The 22,742-nt window shown below is 38.5% G+C and overlaps 2 protein-coding genes across 2 annotated transcripts in view; both read right to left on the minus strand.

Moving 5' to 3' along the window:
• crppa (CDP-L-ribitol pyrophosphorylase A) overlaps positions 1–2,878 on the minus strand; it is a 39,986-nt gene extending 37,108 nt beyond the window's left edge. The window contains exon 1 of the mRNA XM_088328126.1: positions 2,169–2,878. Coding sequence (XP_088184252.1) covers positions 2,169–2,410 — 242 coding nt within the window. The 5' untranslated portion in view covers positions 2,411–2,878. The remainder of the gene's footprint in view (positions 1–2,168) is intronic.
• A 1,079-nt stretch (positions 2,879–3,957) lies between these two features.
• Positions 3,958–11,410, minus strand: sostdc1a (sclerostin domain containing 1a). Its single transcript, XM_088328127.1, has 2 exons — positions 11,210–11,410; positions 3,958–5,261 (listed from the first exon to the last, which is right to left on the minus strand). Exons 1-2 carry the CDS (start codon positions 11,406–11,408, stop codon positions 4,819–4,821), a joined length of 642 nt encoding a protein of 213 aa, XP_088184253.1. The 5' UTR covers positions 11,409–11,410; the 3' UTR covers positions 3,958–4,818.
• Between the last annotated feature and the right edge of the window lie 11,332 nt (positions 11,411–22,742).

Raw genomic sequence — 22,742 nt, forward strand, 5'->3', positions numbered from 1 at the left:
CCTGCGAGTTAAATGAAAAGGTAACAAAGGCGAGCAACAAAGGCGAGCAACAAAGGCGGGCTACGAGATGTTTGTCATGGATAGTGATGTTTTATTGTGCTTGTTTGATCTGCGCACGCACGCACCGGACGTGTACGTTGAGTGTGAAAAATTAGAAAGTAAACAGAGAGAGTTACGATCCCGAAATGTGCGTCCTTGTGTAATATCCGTAGTTTCAAATCCATTTCGATGTTTACAAAAACATCACATTGTGTCATAAGTTGCCAAACCCGTTGCTAGGAAGAAAGAAGAGAAACAGAGGGTTTTAAACGGATATTTTTAAAGAGTTAATTGCATCGCCATGGCAGTTTCCCCCTCCGGGTTCAAACGACTTCACCACACCAGCAAACTGGCCGAATTGGAAGCAAACGTTTTCCCAGTACAGGATGGCAACAAAGCTGAGTGAGGAGGAGGAAGAAATACAGGTCAGTGCTTTAATATACTTCATGGGAGCTGAGGCAGAGCACATATTCAAATCATTCACATTCCAAGACTGAGCAGATTCTAATGAATACAATCCCGTGCTAGCTAAATTCGACGCATATTTCATCCCCAAACGCAACGTCATCTTTGAGCAGGCAAGAGCACAAAATTATGGTTGAAAGCATGGAGGCTTTTATAAGGCAACTCTATAAGCTTTCAGAGCACTGCAAGTTTTGAGCTCAGAAAGGAGGACAATTGAAGGGATTGACTGGTGATTGGGATCCACAATAAGCATCAGTCTCAGAACCTACAGTTGAAAGAAGTTTTAGCCAACCTGCATTGGCTCCCTTGTTAGCTTAGGTTGTGATTTTAAGGTTCTGTTCTGTTACAAAATCATGCATGGACTTGCTCCCTCATATCTTTCTGATTTAATTTCCCCCTATGTTCCGGTCCGGAGCCTTCGCTCCGAAAACGCTGGTCAACTAGTGATCCCAAGCGCCAAGAAGAGTTCCGCAGGTTCGAGAGCGTTCTCCATCCGGGCCCTGGTGCTGTGGAATGCTCTGTCCCTCTGAGATTTGATCTGCATCCTCAGTGGAACTGTTTAAATCTAGACTTAAAACACATTTCTATTCTATATCCTATGAATAACATAACTGTAAACCTCCACGGCTCCATGCCCGTGCAAACTGTCGTATTTTCCCGTACAAAATAATCGTACACCATAATTTTTTTCCCGAATGATACATGATGGGAAATACCCAGGCGGTAGACGCATGCGCACAGTAGCATCAAACCGCTCGCTTCGTTTGCAACAATAAAAAAACGATACCGAGATAGAGGCTTCCGCGGCGAACTCCTTTGAATTGATTGATTTGCCGTTTCGTGATAGTCTGTGTATACCGGATGGTACCCATCATTGACAAACTTGCGTTTTTCCGTACAGATTTCCTTATACGTCGTACTCGTCTTAAAATGCATAAAAACGTACTTTGTGCTGCAAAACCGTACAGGTTGACGGGTATGGAATAACCTATATTTTATGTTGACAATATCTGTGTATTATTTGCCCTCATGTAGGTTTTAGATCAGGGGATGGTGTCATAATAGTCTGTGGTTTGAAATAATCTGTGGTCTGTGCAGCCCTTAGAGACTGCTTGTGATTAAGGGCTATACAAATTAACATGACTTGTGCTGATTTGATATGCGCATGCGCGCACCGGATGTGAACGTTGAGTGAGAAAAATAAGAAAATCAACGGACAAGAGTTAAAATCCCGAAAAGTGCGTCCTTGTGCAATATCCTTAATTTCATAAACATTCCAATCTTTACGAACACATCAGTGTTGAAAAATGCCAGCCCTCATACATTTTAGCTTACCAAATCTGGCCTGCTTCAGTGCTTTCTGAAAAGTTTGGACACCCCGGTGGTACTTGGTATACAATTTCAGTCAACAACAGGGAGACAGCGCTGTATTCTAATTGAAAAGGGCTTCGTTATTATTACTTTGTTCCATAAATCCATTGTTCAGAATACTACTTTTGGACTTATATGAGAACCTATTTGATTAGAAACTACAATACTGTACTGATATGACTCCGCATGACAAATGTGTCTGAAGCGTGCCGTTCAGCACTTTCGCCACGATTCCATTTACACCGTTGTAAACGCCGACATTAGAATACAAAACTCTCGTTGATTTTAAATACCTTTCAAAAGCCTGAATGGTGTAGCTTATAAGCGGCCGGCCCAATAGCGAACAGAACTGTTTGGGTGTCCGCAGTCCGGTCCTCTCTCCGCTGCCGCCCGCAGGAAGAACCACACACACCGGGAAGTCCATACCGACTCTGACCGGCAAATGAGTGCTCTTCCCGCGTTGGCTGGAAAGGAAAGTCTCAGGATGTGCAGGCCTGTCCTGTTCTTCGTGGAGAATAAGAGGACCCTCCATCATGTCCTCGTCCGAATGTCACAATACACATTCATTAAAAAATCCCAAGTGTTAGATGACTGTTGTATAACCAATTTGGATGATTTTGGAGCTAGTATTTCAGCTTTGATTTTGCTTCCATCATGTACTTTCAAAATAAAACCAGCTTGTGTCTCAAATTGCGTGCGAAATTTATAATTTAGCACATTTCACTGTTCCATAAAATCGTATACAAACGGTAACTATATTTAGAATTATTATTCCTGATAATTCCATTTTAACTTTTGGTCATGAATGATGCACTTAAACTTATGAATGTACAATTTCACAATAATAAAATTATTTGCACTAGTTATTTAGACTATTTAAAACAAAAGATGCAGTTAAGTCCAGAAAATCGAGTTGACACGTTAAATCAATCTAACTTAATCTACATTATTCTTATCCGCCTAAGAGCGAGTGAATTAGATCCGCCTAAAACAGTGAATTCAGCCAATTTTACACATTCAAAATCATAAGCATAAAAACGACACTTTACATAAATAATATATATATTTTAATAGCATGCAAAGGAGCCTCATACTTTTTCCTTGAAAAACAATAATACATTAAAATAGGTAGGAATAGGTTTTATTGAGAATTCGGTATATACAGTACTGTTGTAAACAACTGAATCAATTGACCCGTGATTCAAAACTTTATTGACCATTTATTCAACATAGCCTTACAAAATATATTACAATAACATCACATTTGTACACATGGTTGTAAAAAAACAAGAATTGACATATATTTTATAACAGTTTCAAAATATACACAAGTCAGACATCTGGAGAATTGACAATAAAAAAGAGAAATATATGAAATTTCCGACTGCATGTCTGGTCTTCGAAGGCACCGTGATTCAAGTACAAAACATGAAAGGCGGGCTTTTCATCAACCACACATCTTGCTTCAGAGTTAAAATGTTCTCCACAAAATTGCTTCATTGTGTAAGAAAATACATCAAAATTGTTTCAAAAATTCGACATCATAGTATATTGGTCAATAGTTTAGTGTGAAAAGGCTTAACATAATTAGCTAAGTGTCCTTTCAGTTATTTAGTGGCACTTACTGGTGTTGGGTGTGCTCACAGAAAAAAAGCACAAATGTACATATTTACATTAGACCAGGGGTCTTCACCCCTTTTCAAGCTTTTAGCTACATTTTGTTCCTAAATAGCGCCAAAGGAAATCCGCTTTCGTTTTGAAAATAACAACTGATTATGTTATTATAATGAATGAAAACTTTCGAACATTATAAAATAAAAACAGGACAAAAACAATGACTCAACAACAAAAATAATGTTAACATAACATGTTCGAAATGGGATAGTAAGAAGCAGACGCTTATTTTCCCTACCCCTTCATCTTCCCTATTAATTAAATCTTACAGATAGCTCCTCTTTTGTGTCTAAATATAACAAAATCTCACGGATATAAATATTACATAGGTCGGATATCAATTATTATAATGATAACAATAGTCACATATTTTATACAATAATCATCGTAGTACCCATCTATTGACGTTATAATGCTACTAGTCACTAAATATCATTGTGACACCAATGATAATAACAACAATAGCAATAATAATGGTTATGATATAACAATAGCAACAATAACAACAAAGTTAACCATAGTTGTAAACGCAGTATTTCCAATCTCTAGTATCACTCATACCCCAATTTTCTTCATCTCTGTATTCTGCCAGTAATGTTTTTTTTTGTATTCAAATTTGAATACGTGAATAGTTGGACATGGTTTGATCTCGCCTTGTAAATTGTTCCAAAGTTTGACTCCACACACAGACACACGCATACTTTTCCTGGTGGTTCTCACTTTTGGGATTTTGAATTTACTACAGCCCCTTAAGTTATAACTTCTCTCTTTCTGAGTGAATCATTTTTGGATGTTTTCTGGCACCGTGTTTTTTTTTGTTTACCTTAAATAGCAGTTGTGAAGTGAAAAGTTTTGGTAAATTATCCAATTTTAATAATTTGGACTGCAGGAATAAAATATGAGTATGATCACGATATCCTACCCTGTGTATGGTTCTAATTGCACGTTTTTGGAGGATAAAAAGGGGCGGTTATTATGTATGTATGTCAACTACTAAAAAAATATATTTATGAGAATATCACAATAACCCAGCACTGATGAGCTCTTTGCAGAACAGATATGTGGGCACCTCAGCTGTAGTTGGTTGGCACCACGATGGAGACCACTGCATCGGACACTGCATGTTTTTATTCCCTCAACATCTTTGTTCACATTATCAAAACCGCAAAGAACGTCTTAGATTTCCTCCAGTTGGGTATCAAACAAGTCCACCCTTTCACCGTGACATCACACATACTTCCTGGTGACAAAAGCTTTACCAAATATGTCTCAAGGTGCTGCCTGGTGCAAATTCTGGCTCAGTTGCTTCTTTCCCAGTAACTTCCTGCTTTTGGATTTGTGCAGGATCTGTATCTGCGGCGGCGTCACCAGCCCGAATTTATGTCCCGACTCGTTGTGTTGCCTGGAGAACCTCTTGCATTGACAGGAGGTGACCACGGTGATTTTGTAGGTCCTGACGCTGCCGTCCTGGCACTGCAGCCGGATGCGCTGAGTACGGGTTTTGTCGTTGACGCAGCGCCAGTCCGGGTTGCTGCCGTGGCGAGTCCAGAACTTTTTGGATTGGTGTCTTCCACCGATCCAGTTGTGGAGCATCTGAGAAGGGAGACACTCCCCGGCGCAAACTAGCTCCTTAATGGGGTGGATGCTGGTGCAATGGCCGTCCGAGATGTACTTGGTGGAGCGCAGTTCTCTGCAACCCATTTGGCTTCGATCTGAGGGAACATATGCAAATGCTTGGTCAAATGGCAGTCACAAATTACAGTCTCAAATTTAAGGCAGAGTGAACCTTACTTTTCTTGCATAAACTCCTTCAAAAATTTTGATTGTGCATCGCGTTATGCACTCTTTTTGGCTAAACATCGTCTCCGCTTACTTTCTATCTGATGATTGAAATTATTAGACAGTATCTGTCACGGTTGCCATGGCGCCTAATTGGCCCCGCCCGTGTGGCGCCTACTGAAGCTTGTTGACAGATTGGCTTCCCCACTATTTAAACCCTGTCCTGTCAATCCCCTTTTGTCAGTCCGTCTGCAAATCTCCGTGTGTTCAAGGCAAGCCTTGACCCTCTCCTGTCCCGTTTTGCTCCCGTTTGTCTCCGGCTACAATCCGTTTTGATCCCAATCACGTCTGCTCTCCCGTTCTGGCTTACGACTCGCTTCCAACCCCGACCACGTTTTTGCTCTCCTGTCCCGGCTACCGACTTGTTTTTTCCGTCCCAGACACCGCCATCGCTCGCCACGGAAGATCCACCTCCGTGTTCGGATTACAAGCCGAGTACGAGAGCGACCCGCTTCCAGCGTCCAGCGAACTTCGCAGCGTGGGCGCACCCCTTCCTTGTTCCTTCAATAAAACTTGCGGTAAACGTTACGCGAGTGGGTCCTGTCCCCGCTCTTGTCCTGACAGTATCATATCGTAAATTCCAGACAATAAACCGCTTATTAAGAAAATATGAAATCAAGTGACATTAACATATATGCAGGAGTGCCACAAAAACATTCCCATGACAAAATTCAATCTACCTACTGACTAAAATTCCCAAAACAGTACAACCTGTACACATTCTGAGCCATGCAACTGATGTTAAGCTCTCCCAATCCTTGCGCACATGAGAAAGTGATTGAAAGCAGGCCAAGTAATGCTACTTCTAAATAAAAAATAGTCGTACATATGGAACTAGTTACTAACAAAAGAGGGGTATACAATAATTATTGGGATCATCGTTATCGGACTAATAACAGCGTAATATGACCTCACAGTTTTCTTCTTGATCGGAAAAATACACCCGATAATAAGTCACCTGCTGCCACACTAAATTACTCAATAAGCAGACACTGCTTGTTAGAAAGATTTCAAGCTTTTTATAATGGTGTTTATGTGATACTAGCAGTATCTGGTCTCCTCGCTGTAATTTTCTCATGTAGGCAAGGGATGGGAGTGCTTAAGATCAATCGATTGGCTCAGCATGTGTACAGGCTGTTCTTATTGTACAGGCCCCTAGATTTTACTCAGTACAGTATATTGAGCTTTGTTTTAAGAATGATTTTGCCGGACTCCTGCGTACATGTTAATGCCACTTTAATTAAATTGGCTGCTGCGCTGGTTGATTAAGACTGACAGTGGCGGACACAGTCCACCAATGACGGTCTTAATAGCGGCACAATGGGTTACTTTTCTGTACTAGACATTTCCCCGCTGATTTTTTTTTATAATATAAGAAACGGTCATGAATTAATTCATATTTGTGGCTGTTCAAAATCTGGTGCGGCTTCATGAAAAAAAAAAAGTCAAGTCCTTTTCTAAAATTTGCACATTTGGCTTTTACATAATCAGGTACACTCTGTAGTTCGAAATTTACCCGAGTTATTTGTAGGAACAAAACAAAAACAAAAAACAAAGGAAAAAACGAATGTTGTTTACAGCAAACGACAGAGTTAGGTGAACTCTTGAAACTCATCTTCCAAAAGTAAGTTAAACTCAACTTAATTTATATTTCTAGAGCATATTATTTTATTAAATGTTCATATTTTTAGTACAAAAAAATACAGGTTACTTATATAAGCCGAAACATGCTTATATAACCCTTATGTCATGATTGCTGATTCGGGCACCTGCGACTGCCCCGTTGGCGCCAACAGCCCTAGTCGCTGATTGGCTCCCTGACCCTTTTTAAACCCCCGCCTTCCTAGAAGTAGCTGGCAGACCGTCTGCGAACCTATGCTTTCAGTTTGGCAAGCTCTACACTATCCGACATTCTCCTGCCCTGTTTTCTCCTGCCTGATACCTGTTGCCGACCTGTTTCTGGACCCGTTTCTGCCTTGCTCCTCCGTCCCGGCCATCGACCTGTTTTGCCTTGTGTTTTGCCTGATACCTGTTGCCGACCTTTTTTTCTGGACTCGTTACCGCCCTTGCTCCCCCGTCCCGGCTATCGACCAGCTTTCCCGCTGCCTACGACAATGCTCGCTTGCCATCAGCAGCCCGTGACCGACGATCATCGGATCGTGGAAGCAAGCACTGCTCTCTTTCTCAATAAAACTGAGTAAAAACGAACGCTATTGGGTCCTGTCTCCGTTTCTGGCTTGTGACACCTTAAACATACAAAATATAGCAATGAAGCAACTTACGACCGAAATCAACTCACGAAAAATCGTTCGGAACCTATCTTGTTCATCCATCTTTCTTTAATTTTTATGTGTATTTGTGCACTATATGGGGCAGCCTTGTATTTTATTGACACTCCTGTGTAATGACAATAAAAACATTCTATTATGTATTTAGTTTTGTATTTATCCATCCATATGACTTTATTCATTTTTATGTTTTTATTTATCTATTTATTTGTACATGTATTTATATTTTTCATTCATGTATTTACATATTATTGTTTTTATTCAATTTTTTTATTCTTAGGTTAGGACTTTCTGAAGAAATTGACTAAGAAAATTGAATTTGACCTTGACTTATTTCTTCTTTTAGATCGGGGGACGGTAAAATTATAGTTTGTAGTTTGTAATTGTCTGTGGCTTGTGCAATCCGCTCTGTGGCCATGGGGGCTCAGAGACTGGGAGGTTGGGGAGGTTGCTGATACAAGCCTCGGCCGGGTCATACCTAAGACTTGAAACATTGGTAGTACCTGTTACCTCCCACATGGAATTAGGGGTTGGATTTGGGGGTTTTGGTCACTTGATGACTCCCAACGAGAGTCAAACCAGCTGGCTTCTCCGGTTACTCGTAACCATGGTAAACCAATTCTATCTGTTTTAAGTGAGAAGCAAACCCTTACCCTAAAAACCGTCCGGGAGAGGGATGGGCAGAGCCAGGCTGTCCTTACCCAAGTCCCACCACATGAAATGGTGCCCCTCCAACCCAGTTGGTTAAGGGATCCTCGAAACTTGATTCATCCATTACAAACGTGTGCAGTTTTGGTCCTTCATATCGAAAGGCTCCAAAGTCAAACCAGCAGCCGCCAATGCAAACATGTTTTTCTCTTCAGAAATTTTGCCGCAGGTTGCAATCGTCCGGCGCTGTAACTCGAACCGGCGTCCATTCGTAACATCACACACCTTTCCGACAATGGCTGCCTCTCCGTGACAGCGCTTGATGAATGGAGAGAATGACTTCACCACGGGCAATTTCATCACCAAACCGATGACAAGTGAGTTTCAAGTTGACGTTCTATTTTATTTTATTGGTATTTTTTCAAATTTATTGGTATAAATATTATTCTATACATTGCTGTTTTCACTGGTTTACCCCTGCCACATCAGTTGGGTTGGCCGTGGTCAATTTTTTTTTGTTTTTTTGCTACTTTTTCCTTATTTCTTTGTTTTTGTATATGTGTTTGTCACCTCTCTTGAGGGATATGACCAAGGTAGATAGATAGACATCGCTGTTGCCACAGGTGTTATTACTCAAACTATCACTATTGCCAAAATAATAATAATACAGGATGTCCTTCCTACTTATCTATCCAGAAAATAAAATAATTGAAAAAAACAAAAAACAAAATAAGTCCCCCTACAAAAATAATGTTTAATTAGTGTCCGTCCCTGTGTGCCCTGCGACTGGCTGGCAACCAGTTCAGGGTGTCCCCTGCCCACTGCCCGAAGATGGCTGTGATGGGCTCCAGCACCCCCGCTTCCCTACTGTGGATAAGCGGTGCACATAATGGATGGATGGATAGTGTCTTATTGTAAAACAAAGCACGCAAATTTCAATGCTTTGGATTAGTCCTTTGTTTTCATACATGAATGGATTAATAAATACCTACGCAGGGACTCCGCAACATAGTTTTGTTTTAAAATATTAAAACATGAAATATTCAAACATGTGTAACACTTTTTTGTTTAACATATGAAAGAACGTAAAGTGTTAGTGCGTGTCGTACACGAGGTTTTACAGTAGTACAGTAATACACAAAACATTTGATGCAACGAGATTTGATCCTAGGTCCCGGCAGTGAGAGAGCCAAATCCTACCGATGATATAAATGAAATAAGAAAAGGCCATGAATGCTATCTGATTATCACGGCGGGAATGGAGAATAGAAAAAAATATAATCAAAGGTAATAAAGCATGATGAGGGAAACAACATTTTGGTGTATCTCAGGCGTCTCCAAGATTTTTCAAACCGAGAGCTCCTTTTTGTTACTAATTACCGCAAACGATGCCCGGTTTGTTATGCATTTCGAACATATCAACTTATCATGTTGTTACTATGTTATTACCAGGTTAATTATTGAAAGTACGGTTAAATCTACTCAGTCAACCACTACAAAAGAAAAAGTATACTACAAAATCACTATGACCTAGCACTGGTGAGCTGTTTTCAGAACAGGTCTGTCCTAAGGGGGCACCTTTGTGCCTGCGGGCACCAAGTTGGAGACCCTTGTTGTATCTGCTGATGAATCGGACGTTGACGGACATTGAATTATGACGCTGTAATTTCATGTGTTAATAGTTTACGTTGTAAATAAATTATTTTAATCATGGCTGCACGTATTCAGCTGCGTTTTTCACTTACAATGTTTAGTTAAAACTAAGAAAAAATATATACATATACTGTATATGAATAGATAGATAGATAGAAGGATAGATAGATATTCAAAAAACAATTGAGTGCACATCATACACTTAAAATGGAGCAAAATATATAATTACTGAATTTATCAAAGACGTTTATGCCAACAAAGTTGAATTTATTCATCAAATTGCCCCTAAACTTCATCTCATCTCATCTCATCAGCCATACTGCTTATCCTCATTAGGGTCGCAGGGGGGCTGGAGCCCATCCCACCCATCTCCGGGCAGTGGGCAGGGGACACCCTGAACTGGTTGCCAGCCAATCGCAGGGCACACAGGGACAGACAACTCATTCGCTCATTCACACCTAGGGACAATTTGGACCGGCCAATTCACCTGAAATGCATGTTTTTGGAACGTGGGAGGAAACCGGAGTGCCCGGAGGAAACCCACGCAAGCACGGGGAGAACATACAAACTCCGCACAGGAAGTCTGGAGCTGGATTTGAACCCACGACAGGTTCCCATGACATGAACTGTGCCGCACAAGCGCTATCCACTGCGCCGCCGTGCTGCCCGCCCCTAAACTTGTCAAATTCAAATCCATCATTCAGCTTGTATTTCATTATTCTCATAAAACAATAATTCTACTGACTCATTGTAGATATAGATCTGAAATTACCAACCTAATCAAAAACATGCATGCTAATGTTAGCATAATATATCAAGTACAAATAGTAGGATGCTAAATAAAATGAATAAATCATCAACGATCATTGACATTGGAACATGTGAAACGCACTACAAAATTAACATTTGTTTCTGGCACCATGACTGAAAATAGTCTTATTATTAGATAATCATCAATAGTTGTAAAATGTGAATAGCACATCCAAATTAACATACGTCTCAGCTATCGCGATTAAAGATAGTGTGATGATTAGATAAAATCCAATGCTTTGTCATCTATATCACTAGTGGCCCAGTGTTTAGGATTTGGCGCTCTCACTGGCGTGACTCAAGTTGGAATCCCGTTACGTTAATCCGATAAAAACTCGTGTACGACGCGGACCCAAACGCCGAAAATTCAGTATATAAATAAAGTAGGAATCCAGTCACCCCGCCCCAGGTTCTCATCTTACCACTTCTGTCCCGCTCTGTCCTACCGCCAAGACGAGCCCGGTTCAGTGATGCGTTTGAGGACTTTGCGTCTTCCTGCGTGGGTCCCACGTGCTGGAAGAGGCCCCCCGCATGTTCGGTGGCGTCGTTGTTGAAGGCCTGGCAAATCCTCAGGAGGACGCAAAGTAGAAGCAACGGGTGTGAGGAGGAGACTTGGTGCATGGTGGAAGAGGAAGAGGGAGAACGTTAATGATGAGGAGAAAGATGCTGCAGCTGCTTTTATATGGGGAGGGGTTTTGAGGTCCTTTGGACTGGGGTGGGTCATCAGATTCAAGTACACCCATAAGAAGGAGATACCAGAAACATTTTAAACACTAAAACAAACAACTACATACCCATATTTTGTACGTTTCTATGATCATTTCAATCTTTTTGTACAGGAAAAAAAAAGAATTTTTAGAACCCATTTTATTGCTTGGACCAATCATATCTTGCCCATTTCAGCTCTAATTTCTAAGCTCCAATGTAAAATAAGCCACTCTAAATTTGAATTGCAATGTTTAATGATGGGCAGCACGGCGGCGCAGTGGTTAGCGCAGTTCTAAGGTCTTGGGAACCTCCCGTGTGGGTTCAAATCCAGCTACCAGACTTACTGTGCGGAGTTTGTATGTTCTCCCCGTGCTTGCGTGGGTTTCCTCCGGGCACTCCGGTTTCCTCCCACATTCCAAAGACATGCATTTCAGGTGGATTGGCCGGTCCAAATTGTCCCTGGGTGTGAATGAGCGAGCGAGTTGTCTGTCCCAGTGTGCCCTGTGATTGGCTGGGAACCAGTTCAGGGTTTCCCCTGCCCACTGCCCGATGATTGCTGGGATGGGCTCCAGCACCCCCGCGACCCTACTAAGGATAAGCGGTGCAGCTAATGAGATGAGATGTTTAATGATGTAGATGTTAAGGTTTTTGTGTAGTATTTCTTTTGTAGCATTTTGTTGTATTTTTGTACTATTACCGTAAAAGAGTTTTTGTATTTGTATTTCTGTTGTATCTATTGATGTTTTGTAATTATTTTGGAATATTTCTGTAGTATGATTTTGTAGTTTTTCTGTAGTTATGTTATAGATGTGTTATAGTAGTTTCACTGTAGTAGTAATTTTGCTGTATTTCTGTAAAGGATTTTTCTCAGTATTTCTATAGTATTCTTGGAGTATTTCTGCAGTAGTATTTTTGATATTTTCCCTATTATTTCTGCAGTAGTATTTCTATAGTAATCTTGTAGTACTTCTGCAGTAGTATTTTGCGCCATTTCTGTAACAGGATTATTTTTAGTATTTCTGTAGTATTCATGCAGCATTTCTGTATTTTTGTCTTGTAATTTTAGTTTTTCTGCAGTAGTATTTTTGTAGTAATTCTATAGTAGTATTTTTGTAGTATTCTTGTAGTGTTCATGTAGTAAGATTTTTGAAGTATTTCTGTAGTATTCTTAGTATTTCTGTTTGAGGACTTTTGAAGAATTTCTGTGGTCTTTTTGTGGTATTTCCTCAGTAGTATTTTATAATGTTCTTGTAGTATTTTTGTCGTAGAATGTTTGTAGTATTTCTTTAATATGACTGTAGCGGTAACTTAGTAGTATTTCTGCAGTAGTGTTTTTGCAGTATTCCTTTAGTGTTCTAGTAGCATTTCTGCAGAAGTATTTTTGCAGTATTTCTGTAGGAGGATTTTTGTAGTTTTTCCCATGATAGTATTCTTGTAGTATTTCTGTAATATTCTGGTAGCTTTTCTATAGTAGTATTTTTGCGGTATTTCTGTAATGGGATTTTTTGCAGTATTTTTAAAGTATTCTTGTAGTATTTCCGCAGTAGTAGTTTGCAGTATTTCTGTAAAAGGATTATTTTTAGTATTTCTGTAGTATTCATGCAGCATTTCTGCACTAGTATTTTTGTCGTATTATTTTAGTTTTTCTGCAGTAATATTTTTGTAGTAATTCTATAGTAGTATTTTTGTAGTATTATTGTGGTGTTCACATAGTAAGATTTTTGAAGTATTTCTGTAGTATTCTTGTAGTATTTCTGTAGGAGGATTTTTGAAGTATTTCTGTAGTATTCTTGTATTATTTCTGTAGTTGGATTTTTAAAGTATTTCTGTAGTTGGATTTTTAAAGTATTTCTGTAGTCTTGCTGTAGTATTTCCGCAGTAGTATTTTGTAATATTGTTGTAGTATTTTTGTAGTAGAATGTTTGTAGTATTTCTTTAATATGACTGTAGTGGTAACTTAGTAATATTTCTGCAGTAGTGTTTTTGCAGTATTTTCATAGTAGGATTTTTGTAGTATTTCTTTAGTGTTCTAGTAGCATTTCTGAAGTAGTGTTTTTGTACTATTTCTATAGTGGGATTATTGTAGTAGTTCTATTAGTATTTCTGCAGAAGTATTTTTGCAGTATTTCTGTAGTAGGATCTTTGTAGTTTTTCTTGTGATGGTATTTTTGTAGTGTTTCTGTAATATTCTAGCAGCATTTCTATAGTAGTTTTTGTGTTATTTTCATAGTAGTATTTGTGTGTTATTTTCATAGTAGGATTTTTGCAGTGTTTCTGCAGTAGAATTCTATTAGGATTCTTGTAGTATTTCTGCAATAGTATTTTTGGGGTATTTCTATAGTAAAGAACTAAGACATATGCTGAAAGGATTATTTTTGTTGTGTACCTGGTAAATAGACTTGTTTACACAAATATTCCACATAGTTTGTCTTTCTGTGAGTACGAATACTATGCCTAATAAAGGGAAGTGTAAACATGTATAAGAGATGCAATTGGCCGAGGTCTACAGGTATGTGAATTAGCAATGCAGTTATAATATTTACTTGCGATTACTCTTATCACAGCCAAATTTTTTCCCTTGAGAAGAAGTGAGCTCAAGCGTGCACGCTGCCCTGCCATGCTTGTTTAAAAACTATTAGGCTGCGTTCATTATCCATGGGGGATCAGCGGGGCCCTATCTGTCATTCCCACAAAACCCTTACCCAGGGTATCATGTTCGCAGTCTACAGCGGCGGTGGGAAAACTACGGCCTAAGGGGCACATGTGGCCCGTCCGACTTTTAAATCTGGCCTGCCAAATGTTGACATGTAATGTTAACAATGTATAAAATAGTTAACGAAAAACTACTCCGAATTTCAAATACAATTTTTTTTTAACTTGCTAGTTTTTTCATCATGTATTTATTTTATAGATATTTATCATATTTAATGGTGAAAACACCCACTTCTAATCTAGTCAAGTTTATTTGTGATGCCCTTGATGACAAGGAGTCTCAAAGGGCTGCACGGACTATTGCAAACTACAGACCATTATGACACCATCCCCTGATCAAAAACCCACATGAGGGCAAGGAAAAACTCAAAAACCTCCACATGAGGAAAATAAAGGGACCGCACATGAGGTAATGCCCCTTCCAGGATGACCAAGCTGCAACGGATTTTGCAATGACAAACAAAACACAGATATTGTCAACGTAAAAAATAGGTCATTTATAAGCCCAGATTTAAACAGTTCTCCTGAGGTTGGATATCAAATCTCAGAGGGTAGGGCATTCCACAGCACCGGGGCCCGGATGGAGAAGGCTCTCGACCTGCGGATTTCTTCTTGGCTCTTGGGATTGCTAGTAGACCAACATTTTCAGAGCGAAGGCTCTGGACAGGAACATAAGGGGGAATTAAATCTGAAAGATATGAGGGAGGAAGTCCTTGCATGATTTTGTATACTACCAACAGAACCTTAAAATCACATCTTAAGCTAACAGGGAGCCAATGCAGGTTAGCTAAAATCGGGGTCATGTGATCAAGCTTAGTTAAAAGCCTCGTTGAAGCATTTTCTACCAGCTGAAGGCTCTTGATTTTGGACTTGGGGAGACCGGAGAGTAGTGCATTACAGTAGTCCAGGCCAGTGGTAAAAAACACATGAATTCTAATCTCTGCATCTCACTGGGACAGCATAGGGCGAATTTTAGCAATGTTGCTAAGATGGAAAAAAGCTGTTCTAGACATATAGCATTGATATTTTTTCAATGGATGTGATCAAATGGAATGCTTCAGGCCCCAGTGTGTAATATTCTCTTATGCAAAGAAAAAACATTGCCACAGAGCACAGGTTAAGTTGCCAGACATATATGGTAGAAACTTTAGGTAGGATTCCATCTATTATCATCCATCCATCCATTATCTGCACCGCTTATCCTCAGTAGGGTCGCGGGGGTGCTGGAGCCCATCCCAGCAATCATCGGGCAGTGGGCAGGGGACATCCTGAACTGGTTGCCAGCCAATCGCAGGACACACGGAGACAGACAACGCACTCGCTCATTCACACCTAGAGACAATTTGGACCGGCCAATTAACCTAACATGCATGTTTTTGGAATGTGGGAGGAAACCGGAGTGCCCAGAGAAAACCCACGCGAGCATGGGGAGAACATGCAAACTCCACACAGGAGGTTCGATCTCATGACCTCAGGTAGGATTCCACTATGTAAAATAAATGCAAATGTTTTGACCTATTCTTTATTTAATAAAAATTAACAGTGTTATGATAGTCAAGGTATTTAGACTAGAATTCAAATCAATATGTTTTTTACTGAATGAACATTTTTTTTGTCCCACTAGGAGGCACTAAATATTACACGGTGTCCCTTTAAAGAAGGAACATCATTTATGACCAATTTGATTAAATTATCTTTATAAACATATACACGCATATAAATGCATATCATCTCAAAAAAACGTTATTTTATCTAATTTTTGGGGATATTTTTTGCATTACTGGAACGTTTATTGAAACAAAATGCCCAAAAATGTAGATAAGTCTTTTTGAAGTAGCAGCGACAATATGGGAGATTGGATAGGCCTAAGTTTTCTACTTGTGTATTACATAGGTATCGGATTCGAGACTTAATCGGTAGATACAATAATAAATCAGTAATTTTTTCTCATAGTCATTCACTTTTGCAAAAATAAAAGGTTTTAACTCCATACGGTCCAACAATCAAAACATTTGCCTGAAATGTGATTTTTTAATGAACTACTTAGAAAATTGAAAATCCATCCATTTAACTATCCATTGTGTATCTATGTATACAGTACTGCCTATCTTAAGATGTTTACACTGAAACAATACATAGAAAATTAACAAAAATATTTAGAAAGATATGCTTCTATCCTATTCAATTATTCATCTGTGTTTCCTATCTATTTTATTCTCTCCATCATCCATTCTTGCTCGCATACATCACCAATGACGGGCCACATGTATTTTCCGGAGACAACAGCGACACCTGTTGGTTCTTTGTATTACATTATATTTGCGCTTGCTTTGACAAATATCCTCCGCTAGATAGCAATGTCGTCCCTTTCTGGGATATCACATTTGAGCTGAAATTGCAAAAGAGGATGCGATTGTCATGGGAACTAGGTTTGAATATGAATATATATTGGAATAAATAGTATATATTATGTATTGTATCTCAGTGGTTATTATTTTAAAAATTCGCTTGACTCTTGTTTTTGTATGGTTATGAGTTTTTGTATGATGAATAGCTGCATTGAATGTAACACAAATTTCCAATTTCAAACAGCAAAGTTAGAGGTATATTATATATTTTTCATCCGTGCAGCCTCATTTATTCTTAGTGTCCGCCTTTAGTTTATTCTCCCAACCCCAGAGAGCTTCATAGGGCCAAATCATTCATCACATTTCTCAACTCTTGGCACTGTTACCGCTCCTTTCACCTTTTAATTGCTATATTAACATACTTTAACTGTGCTATTTAATTCACCATCATTTTGTACGTTTTATCTCATTTATGTAACAAAACCACTGCAGACCACTGGTCTACATAGCTCAGTACAGTATATATATATATATTCGGGTGGTCCTTATTTTTCGACTTTTAAAATTTCATGCTCTGACCCCTTGAATATGTTCCAATATATACAAAACGTAATTAGGCAAAGTTTCATCAAAATCAAAGGATATTTAGAGGTCGCTCAAGGCCTCTGAAATTTTGGTATGAAAAATAAGGATTTTTCGCACATTATATCAGACCTAGTGTACAAAGTTACTTGTAACTTTTCTTGTGTTACAATTATAAGCAATGGACTGAAATTGGATGTTCTAAAACGCCATACACATAGGGTTAAGATTTCCGTTTTTTCTCGAAAATTGCCAAAATTTTACCATTTTTGGGAAATTTCAAAGTCGTTGAGCTACCTCTAAATATTATCCAAATTGTTCAAAATTGCACAGTGTGTTTTTATCGATATAAGAACATATGCGGGGGGTCAGAGCCCAATATTTCAAAAAAAAAAAAAATTGCGACCCCCATTAAGGACCACCCTAATATACATATATATATATATTTTATATACAGTGTTCATTTTACCTCTGAAAAGTGATGGGTCCCGGGGACTCCCAACAGAGATCTATGGGTCCCCAAAATTTAATGTGCTCCACGCCCTTACAAACTGTATCTTCCCTTACAAAATACAAAAAAAATCTTTTTTTTTTCCAAACACGTTTATTTATGTAGTTTAACATGTTATATTGTACATGTGTTTCCTTAAATCAGATATATTGTTAATGAACATTTTGTTGCGAGACACTGAGTTGCTCGACATGAATGAGGTTTATTATTAAAAAAAAGTTCAAAAATGAAGTCGCTTGGACGTTCACTGTAGAAGGAAAAAATACATGCAAATATAATTAAGTAGAATAATACATTTTCTAATTCAAATTATGAATTCATTTTCTGCATTAAATTATTGTTGGTAATATACTGATTAAAAGGGATCACCACAAACCTGTCTTTTTTCATTTTCTCCTTTTATACTTCCTTTTTTTCTTAACTTCTTTATACAACATAATCATTCGTAATATATGCATCAAAGCAAGTGAGCTGTTTGATAGCCGGCTCTTTAATGAGTTGAGCCGAAAAAGCTGGTTCTCTAAAAAGAGACGGACTTTCACTACACAACTCGAACTCGAGATCGGCGTGCAGACGAAAACTCGAACCGCGAGACCAAAACAACAATGGCGGATCTGCCTGACGAAAAGTTTAAAGTGCGGTAAATCTTTGTTAAGAAATGATAATGACAATTTCGTGTCAAAAAGGCTGCGTCCCGGGGACGCACGTTGATTTGACACGATGCGTCCCCAGCAAAAATAATGCGACGCGGGCAAACGAGAACACATATATATATATATATATATATATATACTTCAGTTGTGCTCATACCTGATGGCTTTCAGCACTGTGGCCTTACCCTATTTGTATGCGGCTTAGCCCCCTGGGGTCTAGGGCGGTTCTGTGGCGGTCCACAAAGTGTATGGCGGCCAGCGGTGTAGGGTTTTTTCTCCGCCGCAGAGGGTCCGAACCCGGTGAGGCGCGGGCGCCTTGTGGTGTGGTGGTTGGCATAGTTGACCCAGGTTAGATTTCCTTCATAGTTGGGTGGCAGACAGGATTCCAGCATTTACTACTCAACTATGTTGTATTTAAGTGATGGATCTGGGGAGATATGAAATGATATTTTTTTACATCAGAAAACTACAGTATTGCCGTTTTGAACTTTGAATATCAGATTTGCGTACTATGGATTTAAATGAGATATTCAGGTTGGAGCTGCTTGCCACTGCAAGGCTTTTATACTTTCATTTGTAAAAATCCATGTAAATTCTATTGATGTCATCGTATACAATTTAGTACTTTAAAACGGAATTACCGAAACCCAAAACTAGGCGAAAAGAGTCTCTCCCAAGTTAGGGTCATAACAACACCGCATAGACCAATCTTGAAATATCTTTTCCATGAACCTTACCCGCTTCCTTTTCCCAAGTTTAAAGGCTAAGTGTGTATTATTTAGCACTCCCTAGGGGTCAAAACATTTCATTCATTAAATAAAACCAATCTTCATTTGAATACTACGCAGGAATTTATGAACCATCATCCAAACATGCATTTTTAAAATAATCATAGGCCAAGAAATTTACTGTATTACCATAAAAACAGGGGACCTAATACACAATTTTGTTTTAATTCTGAAAATAAAATACAGTAGAATTATTACAAAAATACAATTACAGTAAATAGTGACAAAATACTAAAATTCTACAAAAATGTTTTAAAAAAAACCCTTCAAATATACCCTTAAAGTAAACTAATACTAAAGAAATATGATGACAAAAATATTACAAAAATACTAATCTGGAAATACTGCAAAAATGCTTCTCCAGAAATATTATAAAAATCCCACTACAGTAATACTATAATGCAGAAATATTACTACAGAATTATGACAGAAATATTAAAAAAATAAAACTACAGTAATAATATAATGCAAAAATATTACTACAGAAATATGACAGAAATGTTACAAAAATACTACGACAGAAATATGTTGACAGATATATTACAAAAATACAACTACAGTAACACAACAGGTATGTTACAAAAGTTCCATTATGGGAATACTACAAAAATACTACAGAAAGACAACAGAAATACCAAGAACATTGTACCATAGAAATACTACAAAAATACTTCTACAGAAATACAATAATACCACTACTGTAATACTATAATACAAAAATGTTAACAGAAATATGACAGAAATGTTACAGGAATATGATGACAGAAATATTACAAAAATACAACGACAGTAATAGGTTACAAAATACTAAATAAATACTTCAAAAATATTACAATGGCAGTACTACAAAATACTTCTATGTAAATACCTCAAAAATACACCCAGGGTAATACTATAAAGGAAAAACAGAAATACCACAACAGAAATATTACAAAAATACTACTATGGAAATACTTCAATAATACAATAACAATAATACAAAAATATTACTATAGAAATATGACAGAAATGTTACATAAATACAATTCCAGAAATATGATGACAGAAACATTACAAAAATACAACTACAGTAATACAACAAGTATATTACAAAAATATCTATTATAGAAATACCACAAAAATACCAACAAAATAGTACTATGGAAATACTACATGAATACTACTGTAGAAATACTACAAAAATCCCACTACACTAATATTATAATACAAAAACACAGATTCAGAAATATGACAGAAATATTACAAAAATACAACTATAGTAATACAACAGGTATATTACAAAACTTGTATTATGCAAATACTACAAAAATACTACTGCAGAAGTACTACAAAAATGCCACTGCCGAAGTACTACAGTAAAACAACAAAAATGCTACAAAAAATACTACAAAAATGCCACTGCAGAAATACTGCAAAAAAAACTAGTTATATAAAAAAACATAAAATAAATCTAGTGCTTCAAACAAGGATCTAATATATGATTTTGATTCAATTGTGAGTGTTTCAAAGCCAATGTGATGAAACTAATCTATTTAAATGTGTACCTGCATGCAGTGTTCCCTCTAAGATGCGCGCGTGCGCAATTGCGCACTGCTGGCACATTCTCAGCGCACAAGAAAATCTAGCCAGCGCACAAAAATGAGGGCTCAAAATTACTAATTAAGAAGCGACTCAAGTCAAAGTTACAGTGCATGAAGGTAAAAATACACGGGTTCCCCTGACGTTGTGTCCTAAATGTGGTATTTTTAAGTCGAGTCGAAGGAGAACGAAGTTGAGTAAAGTTAGTTGAGTTTGTCGGGGAACCGGCTTCTTCGGTTCGGCTCACTAAAAGGAACCGGCTCTTTCGGGTCCTAAACGGCTCTTCGGGTTGTTTTTGCTTCTTTAATCCCAACATGACCAAATATTATGTAAAATTATGCACAAAATCACTTAAAGGAAAGGGGGAATAGAACAAAAAAGAAAAAAAATACCAAAATGAAAAAGTAGTGAAAAGCTGAGAAAAAAAGAAACAAAAGGAAGAGAAAAAAGAAGGAAAAATTTAGAAAAAAAGAAAAGAAAGAAATGTAGGAAAAAAAGTAAATAGAGAACAAAAAGAAAAAAGTAACAGCTCGGAAAAAATAAATTCAATGAGATTTTTTTTAAAGGAATTTAAAAAAAAGTAGAAAAAAAACACGGAAAAAAGAAGAAAAAGTTTCTGTTGCATTCAAATAATTTCCAATTATTTCAAGTGAATCTTGTTGCCGACATTGTACTTCCACTAAAAACGCGATTAAGTAGAGTTCTGTATCTCACAACCGACTAAATAAGCCCCCAAAAATGTTAATATTATGCGACAAAATATATCAGGAAATAAAAAGAAATGGATATCTTGTGAAAGAATTGTAAGAACAAACGTTTGTAGGCCGTAAAACCTTTGCAATAGTACGAGTCAATTCATTCAAAAGAGAAAAATCATTTTGCATTGCCGGAAACTCAGCAAAATGTAACTTGATGTCAAGTTTTGGACATGTTTGATCATGAATTATCTTGCCACACTTGGGATTATGGTTGCTCACTGTTGTTTCAAGCGCTGCTCACTGACTTTCTGTGAACACTCAGACCCGTGGAAAATTAGAGGGAACATTGCCTGCATGCATATTTTTTCATAATTTAAAAAAACAATTGGATTTGTTTGCCACATCTTTGAACCCAACGCGGCCCCCGACACCAATTGTTGCCCACCCCTCCCCTAAAAGGTAATTCATTGCCGATTGGTTGTTTTGTAGCTGCAATGGTGGCCTGCCTGCACATCCAGCTTCCCTTCCAAAACGTCCACCCAACCACAAACCCCGGTTCGACCCGCATATACCCCCCCACAATTTTTTCCCCCCTCCACATCCGTGATGTCTTCATGACCCAGCTGGGCAATGGGTGTAGACCCACATTTAGGTCATTTCCTCCCACTTGGACCGGGACGAACTGTCGGTGGCACGAGCCGCCGGATTGGAAGCTCCGGATTGCCAGATTGGGGACTCAGTTAATCTAATTAGAGAGCGCAGGAAAAAGAGGCCCGGCGGGGCCTTGCGGTGTGTGCAAAAAAAAAAAAAAGGAAAACAGAAAAAGAAATCCAATGTGGTAATGTCTGAGCCGCTAATTCTTCCGAAGGGGGAGCCAGCGACGCTCTGTACTGCAGAGGGGAAGAAAAGTACTCTGAAATGTTAGGGTTACTTTGGTGAAAAGGCACGGAGAGTCAGGCTCTTGATTAAAGAGACAGTGTGTATTCTCTAGCGCAGTGTTTTCCAACGCTCGACCAGACCATGTCTCTGTAGGCGTGGTCTTAGATATCAGATACGCTCAGTATCAGGTGACGGTGTTTGAAATTGCACACTTTTTTCATCAAAACACCTTGAGCCACACTGTCCTCCGAAAATATTTCAAAAACAAGTTCCATGAACGGGCAGCACGGCGGGCGGCGCAGTGGTTAGCGCTTGTGCGGCACAGTTCATGTCATGGGAACCTGTCGTGGGTTCAAATCCAGCTCCAGACTTCCTGTGCGGAGTTTGTATGTTCTCCCCGTGCTTGCGTGGGTTTCCTCCGGGCACTCCGGTTTCTTCCCACGTTCCAAAAACATGCATTTCAGGTGAATTGGCCGGTCCAAATTGTCCATAGGTGTG

The sequence above is a fragment of the Urocampus carinirostris genome, chromosome 2, assembly GCF_059441175.1.
Source record: "Urocampus carinirostris isolate Australia breed hairy pipefish chromosome 2, RoL_Ucar_1.0, whole genome shotgun sequence".
Taxonomy (NCBI): domain Eukaryota; kingdom Metazoa; phylum Chordata; class Actinopteri; order Syngnathiformes; family Syngnathidae; genus Urocampus; species Urocampus carinirostris.